The sequence below is a fragment of the Tiliqua scincoides genome, chromosome 2 (genome assembly GCF_035046505.1).
Source record: "Tiliqua scincoides isolate rTilSci1 chromosome 2, rTilSci1.hap2, whole genome shotgun sequence".
Taxonomy (NCBI): domain Eukaryota; kingdom Metazoa; phylum Chordata; class Lepidosauria; order Squamata; family Scincidae; genus Tiliqua; species Tiliqua scincoides.
In genome coordinates this window covers 115,403,198-115,421,646 of record NC_089822.1, presented here as the reverse complement: position 1 = coordinate 115,421,646, position 18,449 = coordinate 115,403,198, and the positions used below count along the sequence as shown (strand labels likewise).

General features: G+C 46.5%; 1 protein-coding gene across 2 annotated transcripts in view; it reads right to left on the bottom strand.

The window, feature by feature from the left end:
* Window positions 1-17,879, bottom strand: part of PDZD4 (PDZ domain containing 4) — a 34,247-nt gene extending 16,368 nt beyond the window's left edge. For both annotated transcript variants that reach the window (XM_066616112.1, XM_066616113.1), the window contains exon 1: window positions 17,820-17,879. In XM_066616112.1, the coding sequence (XP_066472209.1) occupies window positions 17,820-17,879 (60 nt within the window). The remainder of the gene's footprint in view (window positions 1-17,819) is intronic.
* Window positions 17,880-18,449: the final 570 nt, after the last annotated feature.

The window sequence follows — 18,449 nt, the reverse complement described above, 5'->3', positions numbered from 1 at the left end:
GTGACCTATCATTCATGTAAAATGTAATGTTGCTATCCAAAGCAGATTTTGTTCCCTATGCACAATCACCCAGAAAGACAAAAGAAATATAGACAAACTGTCTCCATAATACGGTTTTGAAAATTTATGAACAGGTGGCAGTGCTAACTGACAGATGCACAAGTCTTAAGTCATCCATTTCTCCCTCGCATATGCACATACACACACTTTTACAAAAAAGAAAAGCTCAGTGCCACATAAGTGAAGTTTATTCTCTCAACAACTCTGCAAGTTAGGTTTCTCACTGAGATATTAAATGTGTCTAGGAGGCAGTGACCCCTGCTGTATTACTTTGGTCACTAGGGTTCGTGTCACCCGGTGCAGAATGCCAACACGTCACCCCCCAAGCAGTGGGTGGGGCAACACCCCAGGTGGTGGGCGTGGTGATGTACCATCACTCTGCCCCCACTGGTTTTTTGGCTATACCTTTTGATAGAACAAAGATAGAACACATTCTGCATGAAATTACGCATTGATTGATATATAACATGATGGTATTATTCCTCCAAACTGTGATTTAAGAGATTTGGGTCACTAGTGGTGTGACATCTCTCTCAGGGTGTCAACTTACTAACACCTTATTGAGGAGTTCTCAAACTTTTAGCACTAGGACCCACTTTTTAGAATGACAATCTGTCCAAGACCCACCAGAAGTGATGTCATGGTGGAAGCGACATCATCAGGCCAATTAAAATAAACAAGTATAAATAATTAAAGTAAAACAAATAATTAAATAAGCAGAAGCCAGCCCTGGTCCACCAAGTGAATTTCCTCTGTAGCCTGCCTGCAATAACACCCCCACTCCAAAATCAGTTGATAGAGATTTTAGAGGGTTAACTTGTTTTCTCTTGTTGAGAAAAATAACTGAAATAGGAGCCAAGAAAAAGACTGGTGTTTCCGGTAAAAAGATAAGAGATCATGTTATATCAAAGTGACCTAAAGAGATAATTATTGACAGAACATGTGGAATTCCAAAAGCTTGTGTAACCAGAATTGTGGGCCGAGAACATTTGGTTTCAGAGCAAAATGACCTCCTAGTTAAAGCTAGAACCATGCACCAAACAGTGTTAATATATGCCTAATATGGAGACGGAAGTGACATACAGTGTCACATGGTTTGTCTTGTTTGTCTTAGGTTATTAATATGATTTTCTGAGTGTAGTTCTGGGAGAAGCAAGATGAGAAGGAAGGAGTGCACATCTGTATCCAAACTGAACTGATTTGGCTTGTAACTATGTAAATAAAACCTCCAGAAAGCTTTTAAAGGGTCTGTGACTGTTTTGCATTGTGTCAGTGCCAAGAATCTGGAAATCTTTCTATCACAGTAAGGTTTTCAGCCCAACCCAGTGCCCAGTTCAATTTAACCAGATCACTGTCAGGATCTACCTGGCTTTGCAAGTCTCAAAAAAGTTCACCTTATCAGCCTCTGTTTTGAACCTTTTTAGTGTGGGGGGGGGAGGCTGCCTTCTGGAGCATTTGGTGAGCTCCAGTTCCATCAGATCAGGACCATTCTGATGGCTTCACATTCCCCTTTACCTGGCCTGACCACCAGCCAAGGCTTGGTTGCTTACTCACGAGTAAACGCGACTGTGAGGCTTAGGGAGCAATCCTAACCCCTTATGTCAGTACTTTCCAGCACTGGCATAGCGGTGCCAATGAGATGTGTGCTGCATCCTGCAGTTGGGTGTCACTCACAGAGGCCTCCTCAAAGTAAGGGAATGTTTGTTCCTTTACCTCAGAGCTGCATTGCCCTTATGTCAGTGCTGGGTTAGGATTGCGCCCTTAGTTTCGCTTTCCATAGGGCTCAATACATTTGTCTGCTTGGAGGGAGGAACGTCCTTCTCAGGTGTTTCTGGGGACTGCATTCATTGGATCAGGACCATTCTGGTGTTGTTGGATTCCTCTCAGCCTGCCCTTTCCGACTAAGGCATGTTCACCTACTCACAAGTAAACACGCGATACAGCTCGGTTTCACTTTCCATAGGGAGCCACGCATTTTTTTCCTCCGGTATTTTGGCCATAACTTTTGATAGAAAGGAGATATTTCACTCTGGTTTCTTGCATTGCATTCTTCTGAAAATCCTGCATCCAACAGTATATAACATGATGGTATTACTCCTAACCACCATGATTTTAGCGTGTCACCCTCCCTGTGCACGTCACTCCCCCTGTGCACCCCCTAGCGATGCCACTGATTGGAAATACCACAAGAAGTAATTGGCAATGATGTCATTGCTAATTACTTCCAGATTGGGAGGCCAACACAACATACACTGGTAAGAGGCTCAGCGTGGATGGGAGGACTTTTTTGAGTGCAAAAAGCACATTCTGGAGCTTTGCCCGCCAAGTTGAGTCTCCTACTGCTGCTTGTCAAGTTGCATTGTTGGTCTCACTGCCAATTGGTAGGGGTCTAGTGGTCCTGCGAGTAATACTGGACACCACCTCAAGTACTACTGGTGGTAGAAGTACAACTGGTTGAGAAACACTGGACTAGGCTATACAACTTGGGCTAGGCTATACATCACATATCCCTGTGTGATAAACTGCTCACTCCACATTCAATAGTTATTCCTGTATTTGCTTGATTTATGGCAAGCATAAGAGAACATAAGAACATAAGAACAGCCCCACTGGATCAGGCCATAGGCCCATCAAGTCCAGCTTCCTGTATCTCACAGTGGCCCACCAAATGCCCCAGGGAGCACACCAGATAACAAGAGACCTCATCCTGGTGCCCTCCCTTGCATCTGGCATTCTGACATAACCCATTTCTAAAATCAGGAGGTTGCGCATACACATCATGGCTTGTACCCCATAATGGATTTTTCCTCCAGAAACTTGTCCAATTCCCTTTTAAAGGCGTCTAGGCTAGACGCCAGCACCACATCCTGTGGCAAGGAGTTCCACAGACCGACCACACGCTGAGTAAAGAAATATTTTCTTTTGTCTGTCCTAACCCGCCCAACACTCAGTTTTAGTGGATGTCCCCTGGTTCTGGTATTATGTGAGAGTGTAAAGAGCATCTCCCTATCCACTCTGTCCATCCCCTGCATAATTTTGTATGTCTCAATCATGTCCCCCCTCTTTTCTAGGCTGAAGAGGCCCAAACGCCGTAGCCTTTCCTCATAAGGAAAGTGCCCCAGCCCCGTAATCATCTTAGTCGCTCTCTTTTGCACCTTTTCCATTTCCACTATGTCTTTTTTGAGATGCGGCGACCAGAACTGGACACAGTACTCCAGGTGTGGCCTTACCATAGATTTGTACAACGGCAATATAATATTAGCTGTTTTGTTCTCAATACCCTTCCTAATGATCCCAAGCATAGAACTGGCCTTCTTCACTGCCACCGCACATTGGGTTGACACTTTCATCGACCTGTCCACCACCACCCCAAGATCTCTCTCCTGATCTGTCACTGACAGCACAGAACCCATCAGCCTATATCTAAAGTTTTGATTTTTTGCCCCAATGTGCATGACTTTACACTTACTGACATTGAAGCGCATCTGCCATTTTGCTGCCCATTCTGCCAGTTTGGAGAGATCTTTCTGGAGCTCCTCACAATCACTTCTGGTCTTCACCACTCGGAAAAGTTTGGTGTCGTCTGCAAACTTAGCCACCTCACTGCTCAACCCTGTAGAGCTTTCTTTTCCTCTTGGATGTCTAGCTCTATATACCCAATGCCAGAAATGTTACATTTGTTGAATTTTTGCCTTCATCCTATTCTTGAAGGCATAGGTGCCCTGCTTGGGGGGGGGGGGAACAAAACAAAAACCACGACAACTACTACTCATAAGAACATAAGAACAGCCCCACTGGATCAGGCCATAGGCCCATCTAGTCCAGCTTCTTGTATCTCACAGCGGCCCACCAAATGCCCCAGGCCGCACACCAGATAACAAGAGACCTGCATCCTGGTTCCCTCCCTTGCATCTGGCATTCTGACAAAGCCCATTTCTAAAATCAGGAGGTTGCACATACACACCATGGCTTGTAACCCGTAATAGATTTTTCCTCCAGAAACTTGTCCAATCCCCTTTTAATGACGTCCAGGCCAGACGCCATCACCACATCCTGGGGTAAGGAGTTCCACAGACCAACCAAAAGAAATATTTTCTTTGTTCTAACTCTCCCAACATTCAATTTTAGTGGATGTCCCCTGGTTCTGGTGTTATGTGAGAGTGTAAAGAGCATCTCTCTGTCCACTCTCACCTAGGGTTGTCACTTTTCCTTCTGTCATTTCTGTGAGTGTAATGGATCATTCTTCTAGTAATGAAATAACTCATTTGCTCACGATTGCTGAGTTAACAGCTCCAGTTAACCAAAACAAGGAATTTATAGAGTTTATTTCCCGTGCCACAATTATTTTCTGACTCTTGTGGCATACTTACAGGTCACACATTCTCTATTCTGGTGTCAAATTAGAGCTAAGCCCTGGTAAAAGCAGAAAGCTGAGGGTGCATGACTGATGGATGCTGGAATATTGAGAGAGAAAAGGTAAGAAAATTCTGCCATCAAATCTGGCTTTAGTAGCTGAGGCAGCTAGAGAAGGTCTATTGAGGTTAAAAAAAAAAGCAAGAAAACTTTGACTCAAATCTGGAATCAATTATCATGTCCTGCCTGAGTCCCCACAGCAGCCAAGTGACAGAATAACAAGGGACAGTGCTGCATCATTTTGCTGGATCAGACCAATGATCCACCTGCTTCAGCATTTGGTTTTCAAATGACGAGTCTGATGCCTTTAGAAAGCTCACAAGCAGTAGAGGAAGGCAACATCTTTCCTCCAATGTTTCTTCTTCTCCCAGTAATTGGTATTGGGTGCAAATGCATTCCTGGTCATGGCAGCTTCCAGGGCCTACCAGGGCCAGAGAGTGGGGTGCTGAAGGTAAATTATACCCAGGACAAGGAGCCATAGGAGAGGGCCTGAAAATTTCCTGGGATCTTACATTTTCCAATCTCCCCAGAACCCATGAGAAGGAGGTGCATGGGTACATCGTTCCTGAGCTTAGTGTCAAAAAGGAGGCCTTGGAGCCAAAGGAGGGGAGTCTGAAATGTCCTGGGATATCAGCAAATGTTTGCATATGTTGTGTGGAGACTAGCATTCCCATTCTGAGTAGCATTCTGCGTAATTTTATATATTGTAATTTGAAGACATTATGATCCAATGGGAGAAGGGAAGGGAACCAAAACAAATGTTGTACCCCCTGATACAATTCCTTTCAGAGGCCCTGGCACCTATAACCTAACCACCAGCAAAGCTGGGACCAGAATTCTCCAAGCCTACAGAACTGCATTCCTCAGTGGGAATGCAACTACAGTTGCAGCCTATTTATCCAAGGATTTTTTATCTGCAGATTTGTCTCAACACAATGGGGTGGGGGACACTGAAAGTCACACACACCTTTGCCTCCTTTTCCCTGCGCTGGCATCTGATAGAGGCAGCCCAAAACACTGCAAAAAGCCTCAACCAGGCAGGGAATAGCCCTGGAGCCATGGAAGAGGTTCCCCTTGAGAAGGAACAGTAACATTCCTGGAGCCCCTGAGCTGAAGAGGGGGGGGTGGAAAACCCTGTGTAACCAGAACATCGGGGTGGAGCTCTCTCTCTCTCACTCACACACACACAGGGGCAGGTGCGGTAGCAACAGAGGGGATTGCTTAAAAAAACCCAGGGAGTGTTTGCCGAATTCCCCCCTCCACCATGGTGCAGGCAATCACGACACAAGCAAGCCTTCCCACCAAGCAAAGCATGAGATTTAGCCTACGATCCTCTCCACACTTTCCTGGGAGTAAGCCCCATCGAATGGAATGGGGCTTACTTCTGAGTAGACAGGGCTAGACTCTTAAAAGTTCAGCATTCCAACTATGAAAGAAGCTGGGCAGCTGGCAACAGGGAGGGCTCAGGATGGGGAGGCAGGAGGGGGAGGAGAGGAGATTGCTTTAAAAAACCCAGGGAGTGTTTGCTGAATTCCTGCCCCCCCCCCTGATGCAGGCTCTCCTACTCCAGCAAGCCTTCCCAAGCAAGCCTTGGGAAGCCTTGGAGAGACAGGTGAGGGTGAGCAGAGAGCTGGACTACATGTCCCAGAATGTTCTGGGGCAGAGGAACTTCCATGATGGCGGTGGCTAGGGAGGGCTGCAGGGGCAGCAACAGCAAAGAGGAAGAGGAGAAACTGCAGCACTGTTGGGAGGCCTCCTGGGACACAGAGGACACACAGGCTTCCCAAGCAAGCTCACCATTCCAACTATGAAAGAAGCAGGACAGCTGGAAACAGGAGTACTGATTGGAGCGGAGGGGATTGAGAACAGCTGCCTTAGTTTCCTTCCATTCGGAAGTGTCAGGCTGCAGTATATTTGTGTAACTCTATGGAATTTAGCACAACACGTTTTTTGTTAATCGCGCCAAGTCACGGAACGGAACTAACATGGATAAATAGGCTCCACCTGTACATCCAAAAATGACTTACATCTTTAGCCCAGAATCAAAAGTTCTACTAACCAGAAGCAAATATGTCTGAATTAAGCTGCAGTTTGTTAGCCCATATCCAGTACATTAATGAGTTCATTACTTGTTCAGGAACTCAGTAGCCTCTCTAGAATATAGTGGAAAACAGAGATAGAATTGTGTATACAATTGTGTATAATAATGATTATCTCCTATAAAGACATCTCCTCCAACAATTTGATTTAGATGTTAAATAGTTTGGGGGACAAGAAGAATCCTGCACAACTTTGTTGGCAAAAGACCTTGGTATCAAGCAGCAGTCATCCTTCTCCCTCCAAGCAGTACCTTCTGAAAGCTATTCTCCAGGAAGGATTGGATTCATTGCAAAATAGTCCTCTACAGCCTCAAATCCACATAGGCAGTCCAGAAGAGTACAGAAAGGGTACTCTTAAAGAGTTCGGGAACAACTGATTTAGAGCGTTCCTAGTTTGATCTGTCTCCCAAACATGTGAACCCAGATGGGTTTATGGAGAGTTCAAAGCATGTTGTTGTCACAAGATAAAAATTGCATTAAAAAAAAAAGTCATTATTGCTTTGGAGGCAAAATGAGATAAGGCAATTATTTACATATTTAGGCATGGTTTTATAGGTTGTATTACAGGATTATTAGCCCCTGAGGCAGAAAATTCATTTACACACAGAGAATTCCAGACTGCTTTTCAGCTATTTCTCTGCTATCTTGGATCATTTATCAGTCAACTGTGACTACAGAAAATTCTATATGCCACCCTTTGTTTGCATGATCACTGAAAAAAGAAGAGTCCAGAGTTCTACCTGTCTTTTACCTAGTTTCTGTTGAACATTATAAGTAAATTATAAGCAAATTAGAGGCTGAGAGTAAAGTGTTGTTATTCTAGGGCAAATGATTGTGTAGTGTGCAGTGCAATCCTATCTTGCGCTGGAACAGGCAAGCTAGGAGGCTTGCACTGTATGCAGCACAAGATAGGGCTGCAAAGTGGCTCAGTCAAAGGTAAGGGGAAACTTTTCCCCTTACCCCCAGGTAAGCCACTGCAGCCCCTTAGGGTCTCTTCAGATGTTCGACATCTCAGGAGGTAGCACAAGTTCATGGAGAGCAGACCGACTGGAAGCGACTCTGTGCTGCTCTGGTATGGGGGCTAGGATGCGGCATAACGGCTAGAGCCCATCCCCCCTTCCCGCTCCCTGCCTGCCCTCCCCCAGTCCCAGAATGCCTCCCTCTCACCTCCTCCCCACCCACCCTTGAGCCTTCATAGAATCATAGAGTTGGAAGGGCCTAATAGGTCATCTAGTCCAATGCTGTGCCTTAGGCAGGAAATCCTCTTAGAGCAGGGGTGCTCAATACATCGATCGTGATCCAACGGTCGATCGTGAGGCAAAATGAGTCAATCTCAGGCTTCTCTCCCATCCACGCATCCCTGGGAGTGAGCCCCACCCTGGAAGTGACACTCCCTGGGAGTGAGCTCCTGTCCACGCATCCCTGGGAGTGAGCCCCGTTGAGTCTACTGGGGCTCACACGTGAGTAGATCTGGAGAGGAGCCGCTGGCAGGCTTCTCTCCTGACCACGCATCCCTGGGAGTGAGCCCCGTTAACTCTACTGGGGCTGACTTACATTCCCCCGAGATCTGCCCCCCCCAACTTTCATCTGTTGGTTCTGTGTGCAAGGGGTTTTGCACTGGTCTTGCTGTGATGTCTATATAGAGATCTTCCTTCCCCCACACCTTTCCCCTGTTTTTGCACTGGTATGTATGGAGATCTGCCCCCCCCCCCACTTCCATCTGTTGGTTCTGTGTGCAAGGGGTTTTGCACTGGTCTTGCTGTGATGTCTATATAGAGATCTTCCCTCCCCCACACCTTTCCCCTGTTTTTGCACTGGTCTGTATAGAGATCTGCTCCCCCCCCCCCACACTTGTATTGGAATCTGGTGATTTCAGAATTCCAGGAAGATCCAGGATAATTCCAGGAAGATCTGGTGAGGAGGTAGATGTGGTGTCAGCAGTGGCCCCTTTAAGGGTAAGGCCTGGGCATCCAGCAGAGTGTGCTGCACAGCTGCAGCCACTTGAAGGCAATAGGGCCCTCAGGGATATAAGAGCACCTGAGGCAGGAAGGGCTCCACTTATTTATGTGAGTCAGCCTTTTCCTACATGAAGATCATTAAGTCCAAGTACCGTTCCACCATGACTGATGAACATTTGGAAGTGTGCTTGAGGCTGGCTGTCAGCAGCTACTGTCCGGACTATGCATCCTTGGCTGATTCACTTCAGTGCAAGTCATCAAAGTAAACTCAAGTAATTACAAAAAATGTTTATAGTTAATTATGTTGTGTTGTGCAATATTGGCTCATGTGGTTATGCAAGGTACACCAACATACATTGTACACATAAATGTTAAATGTTATGATGGTGCGAACATTGTAAAAAAACTCTGGTAGATCTCCAGGCCTTGCTGGGTTTCAAAGTAGCTCTCGAGCCAAAAAAGTGTGAGCACCCCTGTCTTAGAGCATCTCCAACAGGTGCTTGTAGAGCCTCTGCTTGAATATCTCTAGGGAGGGAGAGTCCACCACCTCTCTTGGCAGTCTGTTCCACTGCCGAACCGCCCTGACCGTCAGGAATTTTTTTCCTGATGTCTAATCGAAATCTCCTCTCTTGTAGTTTGTATTCATTCGTTCTAGTTCTGCTTTCCGAGACAGTTGAGAATAAATTATTCCCTTCTTCTATATGACAGTCCTTAAGGTATTTGAAGGGAGCTCTCATATCTCCTCTCAGCCTTCTCTTCTCCAGGCTGAACATGCCAAGTTCCTGCCACCTTTCCTCCTAGGGCTTGTCCTCATCCTCGTTGCTCTCCTTTGCACCTGCTCCAATTTGGCTGCATCTTTCTTAAAGTGGGGTGCCCAAAATTGGACACAGTACTCCAGGTGGGGTCTAACCAGTGCAGAGTAAAGTGGAACCACAACTTCTCATGACTTGGAAGCGATGGTTCTGCTAATGCAGGCTAAAATTGCATTCGCCTTTTTTGCAGCTGCATCACACTGCTGAATCATGTTCATCCTGTGATCCACCGCAACTCCAAGATCCCACTCACATGTAGTGCTGCCAAGTCATGTATCTCCCATTTTATACCTACATCTTTGGTTGTTTTTGCCCACGTGCAGAACTTTGCATTTATCCCTGTTGAACTTCATCTTATTCATGTCAGCCCAGTATTCCATTTTGTCAAGGTCTTCCTGAAGGCTTCTACTGTCTTCTATTGTGTTTGCTACTCCTCCCAGTTTGGTGTCATCTGCAAATTTCATGAGGCTCCCTTGTATCCCCTCATCCAAGTCACTGATGAAGATATTAAAGAGAATATGGGGACAGAGCCCTGGGGAACCCCACTCAAAACTGCCCTCCAGGTTGACTCGAAACCATTGACAAACACCATCTGTGTAGTTGCGAATCCATCTAATGATTGTATCATCAAATGCATATTTTACCAACTTGCTGATTAAGATGTCATGTGGGACCTTGTCAGATGCTTTACTGAAGTCAAGATATATCTACCACATTCCCACAGTCCAGTAAGCTAGTAACCCAATCAAAAAAGGAGATGAGATTTGCCTGGCAAGATTTGACAAATCTACGTTGGGTTCTACTGATCACTGAGTTGTTGTCTAGATGTGTGCAAGCTGTGTGTTTTATGATTTGTTCTAATATCTTCCCTAGTACTGAAGTCAGACTGACAGGTCTGTAATTTCCTGGGTCTTCTTTTTTCCCCTTTTTAAAGATTGGGACCACATTAGCCCACTTCCAGTCTAGTGGCACCTCCCCCACTCTCCAGGATTTTTCAGTTGACAGAGGCTCTGTAGGTACATCCACAAGTTCCTTTAGTACTCTAGGATGAAGTTCATCTGGTCCAAATGACTTAAATAAATTTAGGCCAAGTAAGTGGTTTTTTAACTAGTTCCCTATCAAACCTAAACTGCAGTCCTGTGCCGTTCAGGTTTTCATTACCTCTTCGGGGATGTAAGCATATCCCCCATCAGCCAAGGACCCAGCACCCATATTTGTACAATCCTCCTCCTGAGAGAAGATGCACACAAAGTTGGAGTTGAGCAGTTCCACCTTCTGTTGGTTTCTAGTCACTAATTGACCGTCCTTGTCCAGGAGCAATCCCACCCCCTCATTTCTCTCCCTCTTTCTTTGGGTATATCTTAAAAAAAAAAACTCTTCTTGTTATTCTTGATATCCCTAGCCAGCCTTAGCTCATACGGAGCTTTAGCTTTCCTGACCCTCACCCTGCAAGACTGGGCTATCTGACTACTCCTCCCTGGTCATCTGTCCCACCTTCCATTTCCTATACATGTCTTTTTAAATCTTCAACTTGCCTCTGAGTTGCTTGTTGAGCCATCCTGGTTTTTTGAGGTGTCTTTCTCTTTTCTTTTTCATAGGAATTGTTTCTGACTGAGCCTATGGAAGCTGCTTCTTAAAGAGCTCCCAATCTTGAGCCCCTTTTCCCATTAGTTCATCAACCCATAGGATTCCACCTATCCATTCTCTGAGCTTGTTAAGATCAGCCTTCCTGAAATCAATGCACAGGTCTCACTGCATGCTCCTTTTGTTTCCCATAAGATTGAGAATGCCAGCAGTTCGTGATCACTTTCTCCTAGGGTTCCTACTACTTTGACCTCTTCCACCAATTCCTCCTTATTAGTTAAGATCAGGTCAAGGATGGCCCCTCCCCTCATTCCTTCATCCACTTTCTGGAAAATGAAGTTATCCTCCAGGCACAAAAGGAATTTATTGGAGCTGACATGCTTGGCTGAATTAGTCTCCCAACAGATGTTCAGATAGTTAAAATTCCCCATTACAACGACCTCGTTTCCTTCCTTGTCTGCCAGTTGTTTCAAGAAAATGTTGTCCACTTCCTCCCCTTGGCCTGGTGGTCTATAATAGACACCCATCACAGTTGCTTTTTCCCCTAACTTTCACCCAGATTCTCTTTACCTGGACCATTTTGTTGGACTTCCTAGCAGGTGTATACATTTTTGAATATAATGCCACTCTACCTCCCTTTTTTCCACATCTGTTCTTCCTTAACAACTGATAGCCTTCCATTTCTGCATTCCAGTTATGGGAATCATCCCACCAGGTTTCTGTTATTCCTAGCAAGTCAATTTTCCCTTCACTTGCTAGAAGTTCAAGCTCATTTTGTTTATTTCCCATGCTCTGTGCATTCATATATGTGCAGCGTAAACCCTGCAGGTTGCGACTCAATGTCCTTTACCCTTCTTTAGTTAGGTTAGGCCTCTCCAAATATTCCCTAGTTACAGAGGTATCCCAAGGGTTCCCATCTGGAGCACTTAACTGTGTAAGCAAGCTTCTGGTTGATGTCTTCAACCCCCTCCTCATTCAGTTTAAAGCCCTCCTGATCAGGTTCGCCATGCTTCAACTGAAAACATTCTTCCCCCTCCTCGTGAGATGCAGTCCATCTTGCGCCAGTAGCCCCATATCCATGAAGCTTAGTTCATGGTCCCAGAACCAAATCCTTTTCAATGACACCATCAACGTAGCCAGTCGTTCACTTGAAGTATTCTCTTCCTCTGCCTGTTACTGGGAGAACAGATAACTCTTGGGCCGCCAGGTTTTTCACTCTCCTGCCCAGAGCCTCAAAGTCTGAAATTGTCTGTTCATAGCTGCGCTGAGCAGTATCAATTGTACCTACATGGATTTGCAAAAAGGGATAGCTATCAAGGTTTAGCTATCAAGGTTTGATCAGACTTGGCAAATTCTCTGTCATATCCTGGATCCTGGCACCAGGGAGACAGCACACCTCATGAACAAGTGGGGCAGGCTGGCACACAGCAGCTTTGACACCCCATCGCAGGGAATTCCCAACAACAACCACCTTCCTCCTCCTCTTCCTCTTGGGTCGAGATTCCACCACCCTTAATCTGAAATTCATGACCACAAGATATGGTGATGGTTACTAACTTGGATGGCTGTAAAAGGAGATTGAACAAATTCCTAGAGGACTGATCTAGCAATGGCTAGTCATAATGGCTCTGCACTACTTCCAGGTTCAGTAGCAATATGCTTCTGAATACCAGTTGCAGAAAAGGAACACCCTTTCTGCTTGTGGGGTTCCCAGAGACAGCTAATGAGCCACTGTGGGAAACAGGATAATAGAATAGATAGGCCTTTGGCCTGATTCAGCAGGGCTTTTCTTGTGTTTTTAAACATTTATTTCAGCCCTACTTTATTACTTCTACTTTGTGGATACTAAGCTAAGGAGGAGAATGTCATTCAGCTTATTCATAATTAGAAATAGCCTTCAAGCTCTGTCTCTAATATGATCTGCCAACTTCCTTGTACATGTACGATAATATGGCCCATTCTGTTTTGCAAACGGCTCACAATGACACATCCATTCCTGTGCATAAATCCTTTTTCTCTCACATGCACAGACAATTCAACACATTGTGCAGTTATTAAGGGAATCTACAAAACTGCTTCATTGTACGTCATGGTTGACGCACCTGTGCATGTATCATTCTGCAGTGCACTCTTCCTACGGTGTGCAAAGTGTTTCTATGTGCTGTGTTGCCTTTTACTGAACAGCCCTGTCTCTCTCCCTCTCTCCCCCCCCTCTCCCCATCACTGCAGCTGCAGTTACCATGGAAACAAGAGTGATTGATACAGGCTTCTGCAGCTGGGGAGAAGGAAAATATGGGGAAAGGGTATCAAAAGCAGAGAAAAATCTCCCCACTGCCTCCCCTTTAAATCCAGAAATGAGGAGCAACATTCATTTCCATCTCCTTTTCTGTTTCTAAGAACAGCTGGTAGGGTGGGGACAGCATCCAAAATTCTAGATTGACTACCTGTTTAAATTGAGGGCTGTTAAGGGGAAATCCCCCAGAGCTGAGGTGGGGAGAGCTGTGTGTTGGAGAAGAAAAGGACTGGATATCAGGGAGCTAGAGGGTGGAGAAATGAGGCTGCATTGGTAAAAACTGAAAGGTAGACCCTCTGTTGGTGGGTTGGGGAGGGGCTGTGGATGGGAATGAGGAGCATGTTCTCTGCTTTGAGAAGGCCCTGCAGGAATTTATAACAAATGCTAATCACATTCCTACAGGCGGGTTTGGAATGAGATCTAGCCTCAGGCCTTCTGCAGATGGTTCCCCACAGTTTTCCTTTGTGTGTCTCTTTTGTTCAAATTGTTTTCCCCAGCAACTGTCCACTCCTCTCCAAATCCCTAATCTGCAAACACTCTAGAGATCCCTTTCGCCTCCATTTCAATGACACACATTCAGTGACTTGGGTTCTTCCTAGACTGTATTATTTACCCAAAGCCTCCCTCCCATTTTTGCAACAGCAACTAGCCAGGCATTGGTGTTAGAATGCACAGATCAGTCCCACTGCAGCAGGCAGAACAGCAAGTGAGAATGGTGCAGATACATGTGTTGTCAATTGCAATTGTGAATTTACATATAATCTTGTATGTGAGTAGGACCTTTGAAATGTTAGTACCATAAGACTTTGCAGATATGCATGGCAATGAGTTTGTGTGTGACTACTATGGGTGGTGCTGCTGTGAGCGTGCTGTGCCTTTTTGCCCATGCAGCTTTGTGACTGGCATTGCTTGTGTACTTGGGGTGTGTGTATGTGTGTGTTTATATGTATGTAGCCAAATTTGTGTCTGACCTAAACAGTGTGTACTTTTACAGTTATGTTTGTGCTGATCCACATATTCATGATCCAACTGAATTTCTCAGACACTTAATGCAACAGACAATTTCTTGATAATATCTCTTTTGCAACATCTCTGGAGAGTTATTCTGAATACCATGCATAAAAGAGTAAATACTGGATCCAGACTTTTACATTCTAAGCCACAAGTACCAGAATTTATGTCCTCCTTAGGAAATAAACCACCAGCCACATATTTATAAGCATTAATTTACAGGACAGCAGCAACTTCCATAATCACAGGTACTCAAAATTAGTCCTAGCAAGCCTCCCCAAATTGGGGGGACGACGACTTGTTTAAGCCTTTGTGGCATTAGCTTCAATAATGTCAGAACTGTTTCACTAGATCAGAGTCAAAGAACCCACCAAGTCCAGCATTCTGTTTCAGGTTGTTTGAAAACACCCAAAACAGGGCATGAAGGCAGCAGTCTGGAGAGAATCATGATTTGGAGGAGGCTAGAACAAATCAAAACTCCATTTCATCAACCCCTTAAAGGCAAATGAAACCTAGGGAGTCCATTCACACATGTTGGTACATTCCTTGGCTTCTCATAACTAGAGAACTGTTTGAGAATGCTCTTAATGTGACAGCTCATAACTGTTAATGAACAGACCACTGAAAAACATTGCATGTAAGGTGATAATGTTTCTATCATTCTATGTGGTGTTTGATCTCCGATTGCTGAATTATATATGCTAAATTCCACTCTTGATGCTGCTGGTGATCAACACGCATAACTGACAAGCCAGCACCAGGTTGACTGGAAGATCCAGAGAAGAATTTACATACCACTCTTAGCAACTACTTGCATGCCCCTCCTTTACACTTTGGGAACAAATGACATTTAGGAACAAGCTTTTCAGGAACAATTGCCAAACCCAGGGGTCAAAATAAGAAGTCTGTTATCTGGTGTCAGATAGCATGGACTAAAAAGTAGGCACGAACCTGGACAATCTAGGTTTCAGCTTCATCCTGCAATAAGCAAGTTGCAATCCCACAGCCTTTCTTAGTCACTTGTAAAATAGGAACAGTCATTTCCCTTGCATAGTACGAGTAGAAATAAAAGACTGCAAAATATTTTGCAAATTTTCTTTAAAGTATTGCATGAAATAACAACATTATGTCACTGTTTCAGTCACATGCATCATAGCAGAAAATGAGTAATGAAAATTAGCAGATGCCACTTGAAATTAAGAATATTAATAACAATAACATCATAACAAGAATATTTCATATGAAATTCTTAGCTATATCCTTGACCATTAATTGGTGATATGTGAATATGAGTTCATATGTAATAAAAAGCATGTCTTTGAGAAGCTGCGCCATTACTGTCCTCTAGTACCACAGGCACAGTATACACATTAAAATTGTAATGTGTGAAACAGACTTTATGATCAGACCATTATTTATTTACAATTTAATGCAACTGTATTTATTACTTGGATCTTTATGAACCTCATTCCTTGTCTCTGGTCATCCACTTATGTCCAAGCCAGAACAGAAAACAAGAGATGTCTTTCCTACTATAATTTGCTTGTTTAATGAAGTAGAGATTTGCCCAGCCAGTACATTTCTACTTTTGTGTGTTGGTTCCCTTTTCATGGAATTCAATTTGTAAGCTCTCTAGCAACTGAAGCCAATTTGGATTCAAAGAATTTCAACTTGCATTAAAAACAAGAAAATGTGAATCAACAAAGGTCTTACATTTATCAAGGCAGAACTTTAAATCTGGATCCCTATGTCCAAAAATAAGCATTTTGTGTTCAATTATTGATGAATTATTTAATCATATTATTGATGAAGGTGTCAAGAAGTATACTCATAGCTGAGCATGGGGGAAAAATAAGCACATTACCCCAAACAGTGCAGAATCATATATGTAAAAGCTTAGTTCCCTTGGTTACTTTCCAGCATGACCAACAACCGGAATGGGACAATGCAATGGGACAAAACCAAAGTCAGACCAAGTTCTTCAGATGTGTCCCTAGCACATTGGAAACCCAGCCTGAAAGTGAATGAATGGGGAGAAGTGAGATTTCAGTAAGATTCTCTTTGTTTGTGTTTGTTTATCTTGCCTGACAATCCACAGGCACTCCCATTCACCTTCTTTAGTGATGGGCACTTCACTAGCTTTTATTAGAGGTGAAGATAAATAACAAAAGAACAGTAACCTTTGAAAGCCATCTCAGAAGTTTATATAGTCACTTCCAATTCATGACCAACACAACAAGGTTCTCTTGTGAGAACAGATTTGAAGAGAATATGTATTGTAATCTACCTGCATCTGTTAAGACAAGGGGGGGGAGAAGAGTGATGACTGCAAAGATTGCGCCTCACATTGTGGGTGGGTCCTTGCTGCCATTTCAAAGGCCAGACACAGCCTCCTTCCAGATGTTTTCTTGCCTTAGCAATGCCAGGACCACTTCCAACCTGCCTTTAAGAGGTTTTGTCCAGAATGGAACAGATCTTCATATGAGGACCATTTCTCAAAGGCTGCATTTGTAAGTGTACAATGTAAGTTTAACAGAGGTCACCTAGACTGAGATACACACTGTACAGAAAGCAAAACGAGTACATGTTACGTCCACATGGCAGTGTGGTACATGTGGTACAAAACATGCACGTGTCCCCACGATGCTTTCAAGTGTGTACTTGACCTTACAAAGCTGCCGACAGACCATTGGTCCTTTGTCACCACTGACTGGCAGCAGCTCCCCAAGGTTTCAGCTACAAAAGACGCTAGGGGATTAGGGCCTTCTGCTTGCAAAGGAGGAGCTCTACCACTCAGTTATGGACCTGACCCCTGTGGCGTCCCAGGGTACAGGTCTGTAGTGCCACCCCAAATCATGCCTCCCTGGGATAAGCTCCCGGAGCCTCACAGGACCGCTGTGAAAGCCTTCTGAGGCCTGAAGCAGAACTTCCAGAAGTCTAGAATGTAGGTGGTTCCTGGGCACCTGGATGAGAGAGCGCTGCATGGACCTGCCTGCTGAAGCGCCAGCTACCTTCCTGCCTTCACCCTCCGCCCAAGCCCACCTTTGTTTCCCACGCAGCAGGTGAAGGAAAGGCGCCTTCAGGGAGGGGGCAACAACCAGAGGCAGCGCCTAGGCGGCAGGAGGGGGAGGCCGGACTGACAGCCCTGCAGACAACAAGGCAGAGAACGGACGGACGGACAGGGGCTGAGGGGACGGAGCGCCACTGCGCACCTGTCTGCTCCGAGTCCTTTTTCCCCCTCCGGCCCCTCCCACCTCGGCTGCCGCTCCCCCCGAAGCCCCTCCGCCCCATTCCAGGCACTGTGCTGGGGAAGGGGAGGCCAGTTGCTAAGCAACCTCTCCTCGCCGAGCACCTGCTCCCCTCCCCCACTGCAGCACCGCCGAATTCCCGCCCGCAAAACCTGCGCTCTGCCCCGCCCGGGGATTCCCAGTCCCCTCGCGCCCCGGCTCAGCGCCGCGTCCCCAGAGCCGAAGGACACTCTCCGGGCCGGCCACGCCTTCCCTGTCCTCGGACAACCCGCTGCCTCCCCCCCGCCCCGCCCAGCCTCCATTGTCCCGTCTTCCCGCGCCCGCAGACGGAGCCGCCTCACCTGCAGCATGACCCTGTACTGCTCCTCGGGCTTCTCCACCACGCACATGTTACATCCCATGGCGATGCGCGGGGGGACCGCGGGCGCCCTGCGCTCAGCTCAGCGGGGCCCTGCGGGTGGGGGCGGGCAGCACACCCTCCCGGCCCCCCGCCCCGGCATCGCCCTGGGCAGGGAGCGTGGGGCGCCCTCCGACCACCGCCCCCATTCAACCCCCGGGGGGCATGGCGGCGGGGGCAGCGAAGGACCGGCGCCGCGAGATGCCCCTCGGTGCTCAGCGCGCGCCCCGGAGGGGGACGGGACGGCCGCCTTCGCCGCCGCCGCCGAGAAATGCGCCCTCGCCTGCCGCCCGCGCCGGCTCACTCCCTCGCTCCGCGCGCGGGGAGGACGGGAGGGGGACGCGGCGCCTCATCAATATGGATGACTTCGGGGAGGGGGGAGCGAGGGGAGGGGAGGGAGGGAGGGGGCGCCGAGTCCGCGGTGATCCCGCGCCGCCGCCCTCATCCACTCCCCGCTCTCCAGGGACCTGGCGCCGCTTGCCTCTCTGCCCCCCTCCCGGCCTCAGCCTCCCTCCTGCTTCCCGCCCGTCGCCACGCTCTCCGAGAGTCTGCCTGCCGCCAGCCCTGTCCACGC